The sequence below is a fragment of the Hakea prostrata genome, chromosome 8 (assembly GCF_041222555.1).
Source record: "Hakea prostrata isolate BN-2017 chromosome 8, UWA_Hpros_2, whole genome shotgun sequence".
Lineage (NCBI taxonomy): Eukaryota > Viridiplantae > Streptophyta > Magnoliopsida > Proteales > Proteaceae > Hakea > Hakea prostrata.
Genome location: NC_142607.1, coordinates 22,620,612 through 22,636,444, shown reverse-complemented (window position 1 = coordinate 22,636,444; position 15,833 = coordinate 22,620,612). Strand labels below are relative to the sequence as shown.

The window sequence follows — 15,833 nt, the reverse complement described above, 5'->3', positions numbered from 1 at the left end:
GATGAAGATCATCCACCAAGCTTTAGATCCTTAGGAAAAGAGAGGGAATGAGTAGAGTGATGGTTGCAACAGAGATGCAACATCATCTCTACCGTCCTCAAACAGAAGAGGAAAGAAAAACAAAGGAGAATCAAAGATGAAGCATAAAAGAGGATGATCACATACCTTTTTGTGTAAATGCAAGAGATTTGACGAAGATTCGTCAAGAAAATACCAAGGATGCAAGGGAGATGACTTGAGGAGAGCTCTGGTTCGTTCCAAAGAGTTTGGAGGCACAAAAGACGAATTAGATCCAAAGTTGGGCTTAAATAGAGAAGCCAAGACCTAATTCAACAAAACAGGACCCATTGGTAGATTGATTGGTCCTAGCCTAGTCGACCAAGCAAGACACCAAGTCCAAAATAGGGAATTGAAGGCTCAGATCAAATCCAAACATGAAGGGGTTTTGCACACACACCAAATGACTTACCTAGTAGGTAGAAATGCCTTCGAACCAAGTTAGAGAGTACTCCAAGTCCATCAACTAATTCCTTCTTCATCAGGGTGCAGTTTCCATAAATGGAACACTGCCATCAACACTCATGGATTCTAAGCCAAACACCAAGTCTTCCATTGGGATTGTCACACCCCACCCGCCAGGCCCGGGTTACCCGCCCGACAACCCGTGGGTGCGATCCGTCACAGGATCCATGGTTTTAGTCTATCAATAATAATAAATACAAATACATGAATCAAGAGCAAAATAGTACAATAATCAAAAAGGGTTAGATCCAAATACTCAATAATATCCAGCCGAAGAGGAGATCAGATCAAGTATATCGAGTTCAGCGGAGCATAGTAACTAATAATCTTCATCTTCGGAGGCCTCTGTCGCAGTCCTGTCCCTTCTGTGCACATCGGCTTCGAGGCTCTTTCATCGAATCATCTCCAACTTCGGTTGTGCAACCATCTGTGGTTTATATATACATACATGAGGAATGAGTTCAACGAACTCGGTGAGGAACAAGCAATTCTCATATATATGTCAACACAATCCACGAATGCACATATGAAATGATATGGATGATATGCGATATGTGCTACTAAGATCTAACTATGCAAGTCTCTAATGGTGACATGCTTTAAGATATCCCAGCCCTCCTTTGGGTAAGTCTCATCACTCGATCCGGCGGCTGGTTACCTCTGTGGGATCCTGGGCAGGGGTAGTCCACACCGCTCTCAGCCGTGGTCGGGGTTAAGTCACACTCTCTCACCACGACCATTGGCAATGAGTCTGGGCATGTCGGGGTTTCTAATCCATGCAAGGTCATAATGGTAACATACTATATGAAGTCCAGATACTTCCCCTATGGCACCAACCAACTCGGTTCGGATCCTTCGAACCTAGGGTGATCCTCACGGATCGGATACCTCTGTTGGACTCCACTCCTTAACCCTATGGTCATCCACATATTTTGGGGCGGATGCTCTCTGACTCCTCGCGACACCCGGTCCGCTCCTTGGCGTCCATGGCCCAACCCTACATTGCAACCCTGCCATTACATGACCAATAGTGGACCACCGAGTCTCCGCACGGATCTGGTTCCGCTGTTGGATGAAACATAGTCACGTCACCATTGTCACGGGTCACCCGGCTTCATTCCCCTGCGAGGGTATAGCATGTGGGGTACCTGCCTGCAATTCTAGACTCCCTAAGTATGTCATCAAGTAATCATGATAGTCTGGAGACATCAGCAGGCATGTGTCCCATTCCACGGCCTTCGATATCCCGCCAAGATATCCCAATGGAATACCCCTTCCATCACAATCACACTACAACACTCTTTATCATACCATGACAGCTTGTGCAATATCATGAGATGAAGTACATCAAGGAATACCACCAGCAAGTATACAATAAGATTCACATGCTTTATACAATTACGGCAAGTTACATGATCAAAGAATAGTAAATAGAACAACGTATCATCATGTATATGTAATTGCATATAAATAAGATGCATGTCCTTACCTGTAATTTAGTAGAAGTCCTCTAACTTGCAATCCAAAAACTATTATAAGACTTTTATTTGAAGCAGAGAACACCTAGGCATAGGGTTACAGAATGTATAAGTCACATAAACCAAATTGAATCAAACCGAATCTATTTGGTCATCTTTGTTCCGGTCGCTTGTGCGGTCGCTTAGGTTGCGACCGCCACTAGTGACCGCCCCGTGGCTTCAATCCGCTCGGGCTTCGATTACTCGATTTCAATCCGGTTTTCGAGTAATCTCATCCTAAGTCTCGAATTAAACACTCCCTAGCCAAAGGGTAAGAGAAACAATCCCCTATCATCGTGGATTATCCCTAACCCTCTCCTTTATTGGATTTTCCATCTCACGGCGGTGGTTCTGTTTTGGTTATTCCATCTCACGAGATGGGTGTACCAAGGGGTAATCACGGTGACGAGGGGGTATCCTACGGAGATAGAGAGTAGAAACGAAGGGTTAGCTCAATACCTCACACCGGAGCCGGAGAAGAGAGCCGATCCTCCAAACCCCTCGGACTCCAGACTCTTTCGGATCTTCCCCCCCTCTTAACTCCCAAATAGAATACGATAAATTAATCGTTATGAGCGAGGTTGCCTTTTATAGAAGTCCGGGGCAAAATAGGGCAAATCCCGGCCGCTCGCTTGGGCCTCGCTTGGTTGCACCCCACTGTAACCGCCCCCATGAATTTGTCATACGGGTGCTTTGCTCATGGGGTTGAAGACCAAGTACAACCAAACCCAAATGAAGACATGGGGAGATCATAGTCCGAAAAATCATCATATAGGTTTGTACGAGGTTGGGTTTAATCATCATATGGCTCATGAAAGGTTTGATCACGGAAGAGAGGGATGATTGTTATCGAATAGCAGAATCATAGAATCTAGTTTATGTTACACATTACCCATGAGGTTTCCCTCCTGGAGGTTCGAGGTTTCCGATCATTCGGTTGGTTTCGATTTATTAGCTGGGTTAAGATCATGTGTGATCTAGATCTCAGATGATGAGATCTGGATAGATGGTTGCGATGCATCATCTTCTTCCCGATCTCAAACAAGAACAACGAGAAAATAATTAGAATCCTAATTAGGTTAAACATGGATCATGAGAAATATGTGATCGTTTAGGTTAACACAAATATCACCCAAGGGAAAGGAAACAAGAATCAGATTCACCCATGGGAGGAACGTGCCTCGTGTTAGTTTCCAACTGACATGGGTTTCTTTGGTTACCTCTCATGGTTGGTTACCTCTCTGGGTTACCCATTTAATTCTCACAAACACCCAAGATAGATAAGGATATCTCATTAGTATTTCAATGTGGAATTAGAAGGGTCTACTTGAGAGAATGGTTCTCAATTAGTGAGGAAACAATTCAAATCTACTTGGGATTTACTAACGAATCCTGTATCCCCGAAAAGACTAGGGAGAATAAAGATTCACCCTTAGGGCACATAATTTACAATCAAGGTTTTGGGGAGGTCCAATGAATTAATAGAAAATAAAAGGGTTGCCAATTGTTCCAAAGAAAATAGGATCAACTCCTCAATCATGAGGACACAGGGAGGTCTGGTAATTATGGACCTTCCCCATAATATAAGATAGGTAGGAATTAGGAAGTATCATTGGCTTTGGTGGAATCAAAATCAAGGATCTCCCATATGGCTTCAGATCATAGGTGATTGGGGATTCACTCTGGGCTAAGATTAAAGAGAGGTCATTACGTAGTGTATACCCTTCTCATGATCAGAAAATCGAGTAGAGAGATGTTAAAGAGAGCATTGAATACCAACTTTTAGAAGAGAACCCTAGATCGCAGTGCTTGAGATCTTTCTTGCTTCAGGAGAGGTCTGGGATCTTCCCCGTTCTCCCAAGGCTTAGAAACAGATTGAGAGTGAAACACTGGGTTCCCCTTTAAATAGCACAAAGGTTCAAGAGTTACTAGGGTTTCCCACCGACCACCGCCCGTGGTTGATTGGTTGCAAGAGGAAGTTCAAGGTCGATCCCCACTATCTGGGTTTAGAAACATGGTGGGAATAGTTTACCACGAAATTAAAAGAAATAAAGCTTTTGAAAACCTTCAAAACAGATATTTACCAAAATGCCACTGCTCGGACAGCTTATTCAAAAATAGGGATTTAATGGGCTAAACTTCAATATTTTTGGATGGGCTTCTTTCAATACATCGTACTACTTACCTAGTATGGAGGGAAGTCTTCAAACCAGGTCCAACTAAGCTTTAGGTCCATCAACCAAGTTCTTCTTCACAAATAAATAGTTCAACACCAGATCAAGTAAGGTTTCCATAAGGAAACACCATCATCAATATCCATGGGTTTTGGGTCAAACACCATATCTTCTACTGAGATGGCCCACAAAGACATCTTCCTAAGATTTTCAAAGATAGTAAAACGGAAATCACGGTCAAACTTCGAAGTCAACATTAAACAAAACCCGACTTCACCCAAAACAGATCGGGTCTTCGGGCTAGATTTGGGCTGGGTGTCACAGGGATTGCCCATAGTTGACTTCTTTCCTTACTTTGGGTTGTCGGACCTACAAACAATAGGGTTTCCGGGTCAAGGTTAGGGCTGGGTTTCACACTTTGTCACATCAGTACCCTATCCGCGGTACCCGAGTGTGTGATCTATTCCCCCAAAGATTAGTTCAAGCAATCAACCTCCCACATTCACAACAATACAATCAAGAACAGGACTAAATCAATGTTTAAGTATTATAATTGAATAATCATGTAAAGATTCAAAAGAGATTGTAGAAAGATCAGAGTGCGGAAAATGATACAAACAGAAATAAATCAAATGTAGAGTGCAGCAAAAAATCACTCTACAATAGCAACGAAAAAGTAGTTTAAAACTTAAAAGGAAGATTACAACCGATTCCAACATGGAAGGAAAAGAAGTAAACTATGTCCGAGAGGAAAGAGTCCTATATGTATACTTTGGAAGAGAGATTTGCACGACTGGAGAAGGTTCAAATCCAGGAGGGACCAGAAAGATTACCAAAGTTGATCACTCAGATAGATAGTGCTAGGAGTTTCCTTTTATGCTTTCATAGATGTATTTCTTTTCAGACTTGTAACAACCTCTTATGTGATTAATGAAATTCAATTTGTTTCACTTATGTTATTGTACATTATGCATTTCTTTTGTTGTATTAGTAATTGTAAATGTTTAGTTAAGACATATAACTCATAACGACGACTTACAACCATTACTCCCAACAACGACTCTCGACTTAGACTCATATGACAACACACGACGACAACACGACTCAGACTCATGACAACTTACTCTCGACAACACCTCACAACAAAGACTCACTCACAAGGACGACTCTCAATGACAACTTTCAACTCACAACTCAACACACATACACAATAAATCAAAATTGACAATTTAACTCTAACCATGACTACAACTCAAGTACAAGTCATAAACTTTAATTACCCGGGGAAGTGATCCACGGTCCCGACAATCCAGTTTAGGAACGATCATAACCACTTAGCACAATAATATAATCAAAAGCAAGAACAAATCTTTGTATTCAAGTAATTTAATAATAAAGCTCCAGAAAGGATCTCAAAAGGATCACAAAGAACATCAGAGTGTGGAAAAAGATACCAATGAGATAAATAGTCAAAATGTGGAATGAGGCGGAAACCCACTCTACAATAACAAAGGAAGTATATCGAATAAAAGTAAAGGTTACAACCGGTTCCCAAATGAAAAGGGGAACAAACTAAACTACGGTCTCAACGAATCCACTAAGAGGTCAAAAAGAGAATGGGTATATATCCCATCACTGGCCCACAAGTGCAAAAGCCGAACTACTCTTAATAAGTATCAGTCTCGTACTAATAGTCTTCACCGACGTAGTCACCGTAACCAGTATTGTATGAGTCACCAACTTGGTCTTCATAGTGTTGACCATCATAATCAACAGTAGTAGTACCTGCAGTAGAGTCTAACAAAAGATGTTGCAAAACTGAGTGAGTTCAAAAGAACTCAGCAAGGCAAGTTATTCCACAATAACATAGATACATGATGCAAAACATAGCATGATGCAAGATGATATGAAATAGACGATGCATGTATGAATCTAACTCTATGTATGCTGGTCTCTATGGTAGACATGCATTAAGACATAACACCATACTTCTCTAGGTAGATCTCAAATCACTCTTCCCTAAACCATTCCGGTATCTTGGGTTCTCCGATGGTAATTGGGTCCTGCATCCCTCGGGACAATCCATGGCTAGGGTTTAAGTCACCGCTCTCTCACATCACCATTGGTCTAAGTATTGACGCATGTCAAGGTAAAGCCTAGCCCAATGCAAGTCATCTACTTAGTCATATCATGTCAGATCCAGATACTTCCTCTATGGCTACAACCAACTCGGTTCTGTATCCTTCACACTAGAGTCACGTATCCTATGTCTACAACGAACTTGGACTACGGACTCATCAACCCGATTGGTCATCCACAAATAATAGACGGGAAGCTCTCACGTCCTCTCACTGGTTGGTTACCGGTTTTGAGCGCCCGTGAGCCCAAGTCTAGCTATTTGCAACCCTACCAATAAATGGCCTCTATCGAGTATCCACAATGTGATCTATGTCCTCTCACGGGTTGGTTACCGGTCTTGAGCACCCAAAAATCCCCATTATTACCATGGGTTGTTCGGTCTCAGTGCCCTTCCGATTCGGGTCTGATACGACAAGGACATCCTAGCCAACACCACTAGATAAGTCCTATGTATGACATCCAATGATCCGGGAAAACGTCAATGGGCACCATCAGAAACATCTATACTATTCCCTCTAATGTCCAAAGACATAAATGTCAATAGGACATTCCCCAATCCCAAATCATACCTATTCAATCACATTTCCAATTCCATCATATCATACACAAATGATACTTCCATCATATAAAAAGATATATAATATAACATGATCAATCATGTATGTAATTAACAAGAATGCATAGTCATGATAACCAAATAACATATAAACATGGTACTACTGTCTTAAAGTACATGCAGCAGTCATGTGATACTAGAATTACCACAAAAGAGGTGATTCTTCCAAGTTCTAACATAGAAGCATAATTCATATAATCCATGTAATTATGGTAATAACCGTCCTTAACTTAACTTGAATCGAAGATGGTCCAAAGATCAAAAGGGAATGGTCCCAAGGATAGTATTTGCACCCTAGACAATCATAGATGCAATATTAGAAAAAAAATCAAGAAAATTGGAGGTCAAACGGATCTAATCGGACAATACGTCAATGCTATAATCAATTGGTTGACTCACTCAGTCGACCAATCAATTGACCAAGTAAACAGTAACGGGGCCGAATAGTGATTTTTTATCTAAAACCTAACTTCGGGACTCGGATCACTCCAAAATTTAGAGGGATTATTAGGAATAGTAAATGGAGACTATCTATCAAGTATTTAGCATCAATCAATGGTCTAATTAAGAATCCCCAAATTGAAACCCTAATCTCTATATGCTAAACATCATGTTCTATAATGAAATTGATTGCAAATGCAAGGAACAATAGGGAAACAACTAAGGGAATGATAAGAAATAGATTAGGATCATATGCAAATAAGAAATCAGACTTAGCATGCTATACAATTCAGTTTAGGTGAGAAAATCATGTTGCAATGAAGAGAAACATAGAAATGCAAGGTTAAGAATCAAAATGGGAGCATAGCATATCTAGGTTAAAAGGGGTTTAAGAAAATGGAAAAGGAGGAAACACATGAAGAGGTGGTTGTAAGGTTGCAACACCATCTTCATAGTTTCAACAACCAGAAAGAGAAGAGGTGAGAGTAGAATAGAGAGAAAACAACAGATTTCTTACCTTGAAGATGAAATTAAAGAAGAGGAACAGTGGTTCTTGTAGACGATCTTCACCAACACCAAGGAATGGCCTAAGAGGAGCCTCTCCATGTTCCAAGAGAGTCCCAGCAATAGAATAGGGTTAAAGCCTCGAAGACCACTTAAATAGAGCTCAAAAGGTCCCAAAAATCAAAATTTCTCGGGCTTAATATGCAATTGGTTGACTGGTTGGTCGACTGGTTGGTTGACTAACTAGTCGACCAAGCAATGATAACAACTTGGGGGAGGGAATTGGAGGCCGAGATTAACTCGAATTCACTTGGGCTTTCTCCTACAACTCAATCAACAAGTCTAGGTCAAAGAATTACCTTCAAATCAAGTCCGAAAGTGCATTAGGTATGCCAACTAAACTCCCCTTCTTCAAGGTGCAGTTTCTCACCAATCACTGACAATGGTCCTAAGTATGGAGAACCATCATCAAACTCCATGGGTATCGGGTCAAACACCATGTCTTCTACAGAGAGGGCCCACAAAGACATCTTCCTTCACTTCGGGACATTGGATCTACCCTAAGGGAGAGGTCTGACATGTCTTCCTAAGACTTTCAAAGATAGCAACACTGAAATCAAGGTCCAACATCAAGGTCTAACATTAAACAAGTCTTTCTTCAACCAAAATAGATAGGGTGTCCTAGCTAGGTTTGGGCTGGATTTCACAATGCCTCCGTGCGATCGTCACCTAGGGGTTAGGAGAGGTAGAGGGGGAGGTCAGTACCACTTCTAGAGCCACGGGAGGAGGTTATTTGCCAGGACCTTTTTGATTCTCCAACGATAGAGTTCCTTTTTGAGGCATACTTCGAGGATTCATTGATCGATTATGGCCGAGTCGTTCAGTTACGGAAGCTTCGGACCTTCCGTATTCGATAGCAGTTTGATGCCTTGGATTGGATTCATCTCATTATAGAGACTTCTCGTCTGTCTCGAGCTAGTGAGACACTTCTATAGTAACCTGAGACATCATCAAGAGGGACCTAGGCCCTAATACCGATAATAAAATTGAAGGTATCGATAATAGAATACTCTCTTATGCTCTGCGAATTCTTCAAGCTAATCCTGAACCTCCATCACTATGGTTTGTTGATTTGGAAGTGTGGAAATAACCTATAGGGTACACAAGGTAAAAGAAGGGAAATGGAACACAAATAGGAATCTCCAGTGTCTAGATCCATTGTAGTTAAGATCACTAAGTTTCTAGTTGAACTCGCCACTTTCAGCCAATATCTGCATGGAATTTGCCCCAAGCTTTGACAAATTGTTTGGGAATCCTTCATTAGAAGTTACTGTTGATTAATTGTAGCTGCTATATTCTGGTTCTCACAGTTACTTATTCTGGGTTCATCAGTTTCTGAAACATACAGCCTCTGCAGGTTCTAAACACTGTCCATCTAGCATTCAGTCCCATGCATGTGTTTGACTTTATACTATTAACTCAACTAGATCACTGTCATTCCTTCCTGAGGGGATCAAGTTCTGTTAACCATATCTTATTTACCTGAGAACATATAAGCTTTTCTACTGGTGAGTCTCCTCTCTGCACTGTCATTACAGCTTCTATAAAGGAGAACTATAGTCCATTACTCCATAAACAAGGTGCTTGCAAGGACGAGCAGCCAGGACATAGGAAGATCATATTGAATTGATGGGAGCAGATATGTTGTTCACAAACCCTGCTGAAGCCAAGATAGCCTGAGAACACATGGTCAGAGCTGTAATTGGTTGGAGAAAAGCACCTGCATGCTAGAGTTGAACTTCCATTAAACAGTCATTCTCAACAACAGAATCAAAATTCCTGGAGCACCCAAGTAGCTTCATCTTCGCTGAAATCTCATCTAATATTTCATAAATCTCATTTGATCTTGGATGTGATCTATCCTCCACAATAAACTTGCGAAGGCAACCATTCTCTTCAATTACACTATATCCTGCTGCCTTTGTAACTTGGTTGCACTTCATGCGCTTCCTCACTTTTGAAACATCATCCCATTGACCTGCTGATGCATATATGTTTGCAAGAATCACATAGTTCCCTGGATTCCATGGCTCAAGATCAAAGAGAAACTCAGCTGCTTTTTCAGCCAGTTGAACAGAACCATGGAAACTACATGCGCCTAACAAAGTTCCCCATATCACGGCATCAGGCTTCATCGGCATGCATTTTATCAGGGCATAAGCTTCTTTCAACTCCCCAGCACGGCCCAAGAGATCAACCATGCACCCATAGTGTTCCAATTTTGGAATAACAGAGAAATCTGTCTCCATAGAGTCAAAGAATTTTTGCCCTTGCAGAAGTAAGCCTCCATGAGTGCATGCCATCAAAATTCCCACAAAGGTAATGTCATCTGGTGCAATCCCACTTGCCTGATATTTAATAATCAAGTTAAAATTCGTATACATAGACATGCCAATGGACTAATGGATTACAAATTTGCTAATAAAGAAAAGGCATAAGATCAAGTGCAGAAACTACTTACCAACATTCCATCAAAGAGCTCTAGACCCTCTTTCCAGCTACCATGGATAGCCAAGCCCATGATCATTGTATTCCAGCAACACAAATTTCTTCCATTATCAATCTCATCAAATATCCTTCTTGCTTTATCCACTCTGCCACACTTAGCGTACATCTCCAACAAACCATGACTCACATATATATTGCCCATGAACCCATTCTCTCTGGCATACCCTTCAATCTTCTCACCAATCTCCAATGCCCCAAGATTAGCACAAGCTGGAAGGACACTTGCTAAAGTCACAGCATTTGGCCTTGGGTCCTTCTTCTCCATCATCTCTGTAAACAGTTCAAGGGACTCCTCATACTGTCCATTCTGAGAGTAACCAGATATCATGCCAGTCCAAGAAACCACATTCCTTGAGGGCATCGATGCAAACAATTCTCTTGCTTCTGCTAGCTTCCCGCATCTCGTATAACCCGTGACAATTGAGTTCCACGACGGAATATCTCTCTCGCTCATTCCATCAAACACCTGGCGTGCTGAGGTTAAGGATCCTGATTTTGAATACAAGTCAATCAAAGCTGTCAAGATAAACTGATCATACTCGAAACCAAATTTTATAAACTGGTTATGGAGCGTTTGGCCTTGTCGGAGCGAGGAGAGTGACGCACAGGCACTGAAGAGGAAGGTGAAAGTATGTGGATTTGGTGAGCTGCGTTCTTGGCGCATCCGCTTGTAAAGTGAGAAACAAAGTTCAAATGGTCCATAAGAGGAATAAGCTTGGATGAGTTTGTTATATAGGAAGCCACATGGTTTGGGAACAAGATCGAACAGCTTCTGTGCGTATGGAATGTTAGGAATTTGAAATAGTTTGGTAACGAGGAATTTTGTGTGGTCAATGCCATTTCTAAGAGCATGAGCATGTATCTGCTTTAGTTGGTTCATAAGAATTTATTCATAACAGATTTCAATCACTCTTACTATACCCACAGCAATTCCCCTCGTTCGGGAAGAAAACCAGCATCAATCCCACAAATTACAAAAACCCAGCCACCAGTTGATTCGTGAAATTTCGCCGGCAGTTGGTTTCCGCTGAAGCTAATTCACCTCAGCGACCCCCGAGAGCGTCAAAACTCAGAATTATTTGATTTTCGAAAACAAAATTCCAATATAAAGTTTGAAAACAAATAGAAATTTGCATGTGGTTCTTAAGGTATGGTGCGGCTTTATTTTCTCTCCAAGAACTAAAAGGTAGGGGTGCAAGTTTGGCCCTGGCGGCCCTGACCCGCCCTAAGCCTGCCCTGAGCCTGAATAGGGCTTGGGCTAAAGATTTTGGCCCTAAGGGCGGGTTAGGGCCAAAATATTCTGGCCCTAAACTAGGGCCAAGGGCGGACCTGGGATTACTCTCTGGCCCGCTCAGCCCATCCGAGCCCGTCCCTGATTTTTGGCCCTGACCTAGGCCCTGATATTGGCCCTAATCTTGGCCCTGACCCAAGCCCTAATCTTTGCCCTGACCCAGGCCCTGATTTTGGCCCTGATCTAAGTCTTAATTTTGGCCCTGATCTTGGCTCTGATTCTGGCCCCGATCTTGGCTCGATCCCGACCCCGATCTTGGCCCCGATATTAGCCCCGATCCTAACCCCGATCCCGACCCCGATCTTGGCCCCGATATTAGCCTGGATCCTAACCACGATCCTGACCCTGATCTTGGCCCTGATATTAGCCCTGATCCTAACCCTGATCCTGGTCCTGATATTAGCCCTGATCCTAACCCTGATCCTGGCCCTGATTTGAGTCTAAAGACTCTAGACCCTCCACCCAGGAATTAATTGTAATACATGTGGGTGGATACTTGACGTGTCAAATTTTAGAAACAGGATCATGTTTTGTAGAAAATTAATAAAAATAAATTATAACTTCATTACCAATGTAATAAGCATCTATTTGATTTTGGCCCTGATCCTGACCCTAATTTTGGCTCTAATCTTAATATTAATTTGACGATGATCATGTACTACAGTACTAGATTTTTACCCTGATCTTCATACTAACATTGATATGAATCTTGATTTTTACCTTGATCTTCATACTAACATTGATATGAGTATTGATTTTGACATTTAGTCACTTTGATCATATTAGACTATAAATTCACTTTTTATATTATTTTTAAGGTAATTTTTATTTTTCCAACAAAGTCATTTTTAGTTCAATAAAATATTGATTTTGTTTTTTGACTAAGGCGAGATAATATATTATAAAAATAAAAACTATTACATAAAGAATTAATATCTAACAAATCTATACCCCAACTTCTCATCATGAATATCTAACAAATCTATTGTGATATTTCAAAAAAATTTATTAAAAACATATAGCTATGTTTGTAACTAAAACATCATTTTCTTTAACTATGAAAAAAAATACTTTTTTTTTTTTGTTGAATACTAAATTAGCGTCGATTTACTTGTTAACAAGGTTTTGAATATGAATTTTTTTGTATTGAATAAAGATATCAATTTATTGAATAATTGTGAATGAAAACATACACACCTACGGCTTAAGTTTTTGACTTTGAAGATAAAATTTTCACTTATCAGATTCCTTTTGAATTCTGAATCTCTGATGTTTCGAAGTTTACAAAAAGAGTTTGTGTGACATTCTCTATAATTGACTTGACTTTCAAATATGCCTAAACTTAATTACAATTCTTCTCTCTACTTATTCTATTTCATGAATAATTTTAATTCTTTGCTGCTGGAGAAAAACCAAAGGAAAAAACAGAGAGAGAGGAGAGAGAGAGAGAGAGAGAGAGAGAGAGAGAGAGAGAGAGAGAGAGAGAGAGAGAGAGACTTGGGGGAAAGACAAATTGGAAATTTAGAAAAAGTTTGACCATTGTCTTAGAAGTTAGAAATTAATTGAGAATTGAGAAAAATCTTTTTCTTTTTCCCTTCGAGCTTACATATAATAACCATAATTTTCATCGAATAGCAAATTAAAAAACCCTGGAAATTTGGATTTCTCTAAAATTTAAATGGGTATAAATAGTTAAATACATATTGAATATAAGTTTTGGATTAGTTGTTGAAATCTTTATGATACGGAGAAATTATGATCAGACCGGGTTCATACCTGGTCCGACCCTCGACCCCGGTCGAGACGGAGGGAACCGACTTGCTCCCGAGCGAACCGGATCCAGAAGATGGCTTGCTGAAGAAGAAAGCTTATTCGGCTACAAGCGTGCCCTAATCCTACTAATGGATTAGGGTAATTACCCTAATGATGGCAGACTCGAATTGACGGCTGCGGATAATCATTATCGAAGGGATAATCATCACATAACCTAAAGGTTATCTTAGGAGTCCTCTACTAGTCCAAACTAGTAGAAGTCTATTGCTTAACGGATCTAACTGTTAAGATCCAACGACTACCCGAAGAAGGCTCAAGTACATCCAACGAAGGAGATTCGAAGGTACACTCTATATAAACCTCATTACCATATGAAGTGAGGGGACTGCAAAAAACACACAATCTGAGACTCAGGTTCAGATACATACTGATAGACTTAAACTATCAGCGTTCTGCTATCTAGATCACCTTTCCCAATTCTTCGTTCTTTAGCTCTGTGCTTCTAGTAGAGCCGTTTGTGATTAAGTTCATCAACTGACTTAGCCTTCGGAGGTGGACTCCCGACCCCAGCAGTCGGGCCACATCTGACGTTTTCGTTTTGCATGTCATCACGAGGAGATCTAAGGGCTGAGCAGATTTTGGACGCATCACTTTACTATTTTATTTTCCAGAACTGAGTTTGGAATTTAAGAATTTAATTACTTTAATTTGTATTTTAATTACTACCTGTCTTACATTTGATATTTACGACCAAAGATATGGCCAATTAAAGCTAGGGACAAGGCCAATTAGGGCCTGGGCCAATCAAGGCCAGGGACAGGGCCAATCAGGGCTAGGGACAGGGCCAATTAGGACTAGGGACAGGGCCAATTAGGGTCAGGGCTAACTCATCCCGACCAGGGCCAATTAGGGCGGGAATGGGCTTGGCTTGGCCCTATAGGGCTTAGGGCCAGGGACAATAATCATTGGCCCTGAACTAGGGCTAGGGCGGGAATGGGCTCAAATTATACCATATAGGGCTGGGCTTGGAATTGCAAAAGCCCGGTCTAGTTGCAGCCCTACTAGAAGGGTGCGTTGTTTATCCAGGAAAAAAAATACTTTTTTTTTTGCCCAATGAAAAAAAATACTTCAAGTAAGAGATTAGAGTTCAAATCTCCTTAGGCTTAAGTTTTATTTATTTATTTATTATTATTAATTTTCATTTCTCCAATATGTCTATTTAAAATAAATGAGTATGTATGTATCAAAAAAAAAAATAAATGAGTATGTATAATTCGAAAAATGGTTTGATGACGTTTGTCAAGAATAAATTTTAAAATAAAAAATAAATTTAGTATGTTAACATAAAAAAATTATTAGAAAATGACATGAAAGTTGATACAAAAAATTCTATTAATCAAAATATTAACAATTAATTAATTATAAGAAAAATACTTCAAACAAAAGTAATTGCAGTTGGAGCAATCTTAATCCATCTAAAAGATCATATCCTAACCAAAACTAGAGATTCACAATGTCAAATTATTGATTTCTTTAATGTTCTTGTAGGAACGGGAACCGGAGACATTTACTCCGCAATGTTGACAGCAGACGCTGGGGAGCATCGTCCGTGGTTCACCGGATTTTTATTTAAATGATTGTGAAAGAAAAAGAACTTAAGTTAAACACATTTATTTAAATAATTGTGAAAGAAAAATAACTTAAGCTAAACACATTTATTTAAACTTAAACAAATTACAAACAGTACTGTTAAACATTAATTGTTTAAATATAAATCTATAACATATTTTAAATGTTCCTATTAAATATGAAATAAAACGAGATGGCCGCATACAAAATGATCTATGTATTGAATTTAAATATTTGACTTAGAATATGATCGTCTACCGACATGAAACTTCCTACATGTTCTTTCCAAGTGGGACACTTGAAAAACTATCGTCCTAAGTCTCATCTTATGCAAGACATTCACAATACCATCTCACATTGTCCAAATGGACACATTGATCCTTCACCTTTTATCAAACTATACAATAAATGGAAATCAAACAAATATTAACATTACATATGACATTAACTAACACTAAATCTTTGTCATGTATAATCCAAATTCATCATTTAACCAAAAGAATCTTGGTGGATTTGAACCACCATCTCCTTGAAACATGCTCATGTTCCAATCTCTCTACCAATTGAGCTTAAGATCCATAAAATAGAGTTGTCGAGTAAATATGCAATAAGATTGCAAGAATGCCTTTTTTGCCACCAAGAAGTAATGCTACACCTAA

General features: G+C 40.0%; 1 protein-coding gene across 2 annotated transcripts; it reads right to left on the bottom strand.

Annotated features, from left to right (window-relative positions):
- Positions 1 to 5,925: 5,925 nt before the first annotated feature.
- Positions 5,926 to 11,574, bottom strand: LOC149007430 (Pentatricopeptide repeat (PPR) superfamily protein). Of its 2 annotated transcripts, XR_016175095.1 has the most exons (3): positions 10,435 to 11,574; positions 9,456 to 10,321; positions 5,926 to 6,010 (listed from the first exon to the last, which is right to left on the bottom strand). XR_016175095.1 is itself a non-coding variant. In XM_089165993.1 (2 exons), the coding sequence occupies exons 1-2, from the start codon at positions 11,359 to 11,361 to the stop codon at positions 9,701 to 9,703; spliced, it is 1,548 nt and encodes a 515-aa protein (XP_089022119.1). In that variant the 5' UTR covers positions 11,362 to 11,574; the 3' UTR covers positions 8,780 to 9,700. The 2 variants fall into 2 exon arrangements, 1 of the variants encoding a protein (XP_089022119.1); XM_089165993.1 differs by lacking the exon at positions 5,926 to 6,010 and having other exon boundaries at positions 8,780 to 10,321.
- Between the last annotated feature and the right edge of the window lie 4,259 nt (positions 11,575 to 15,833).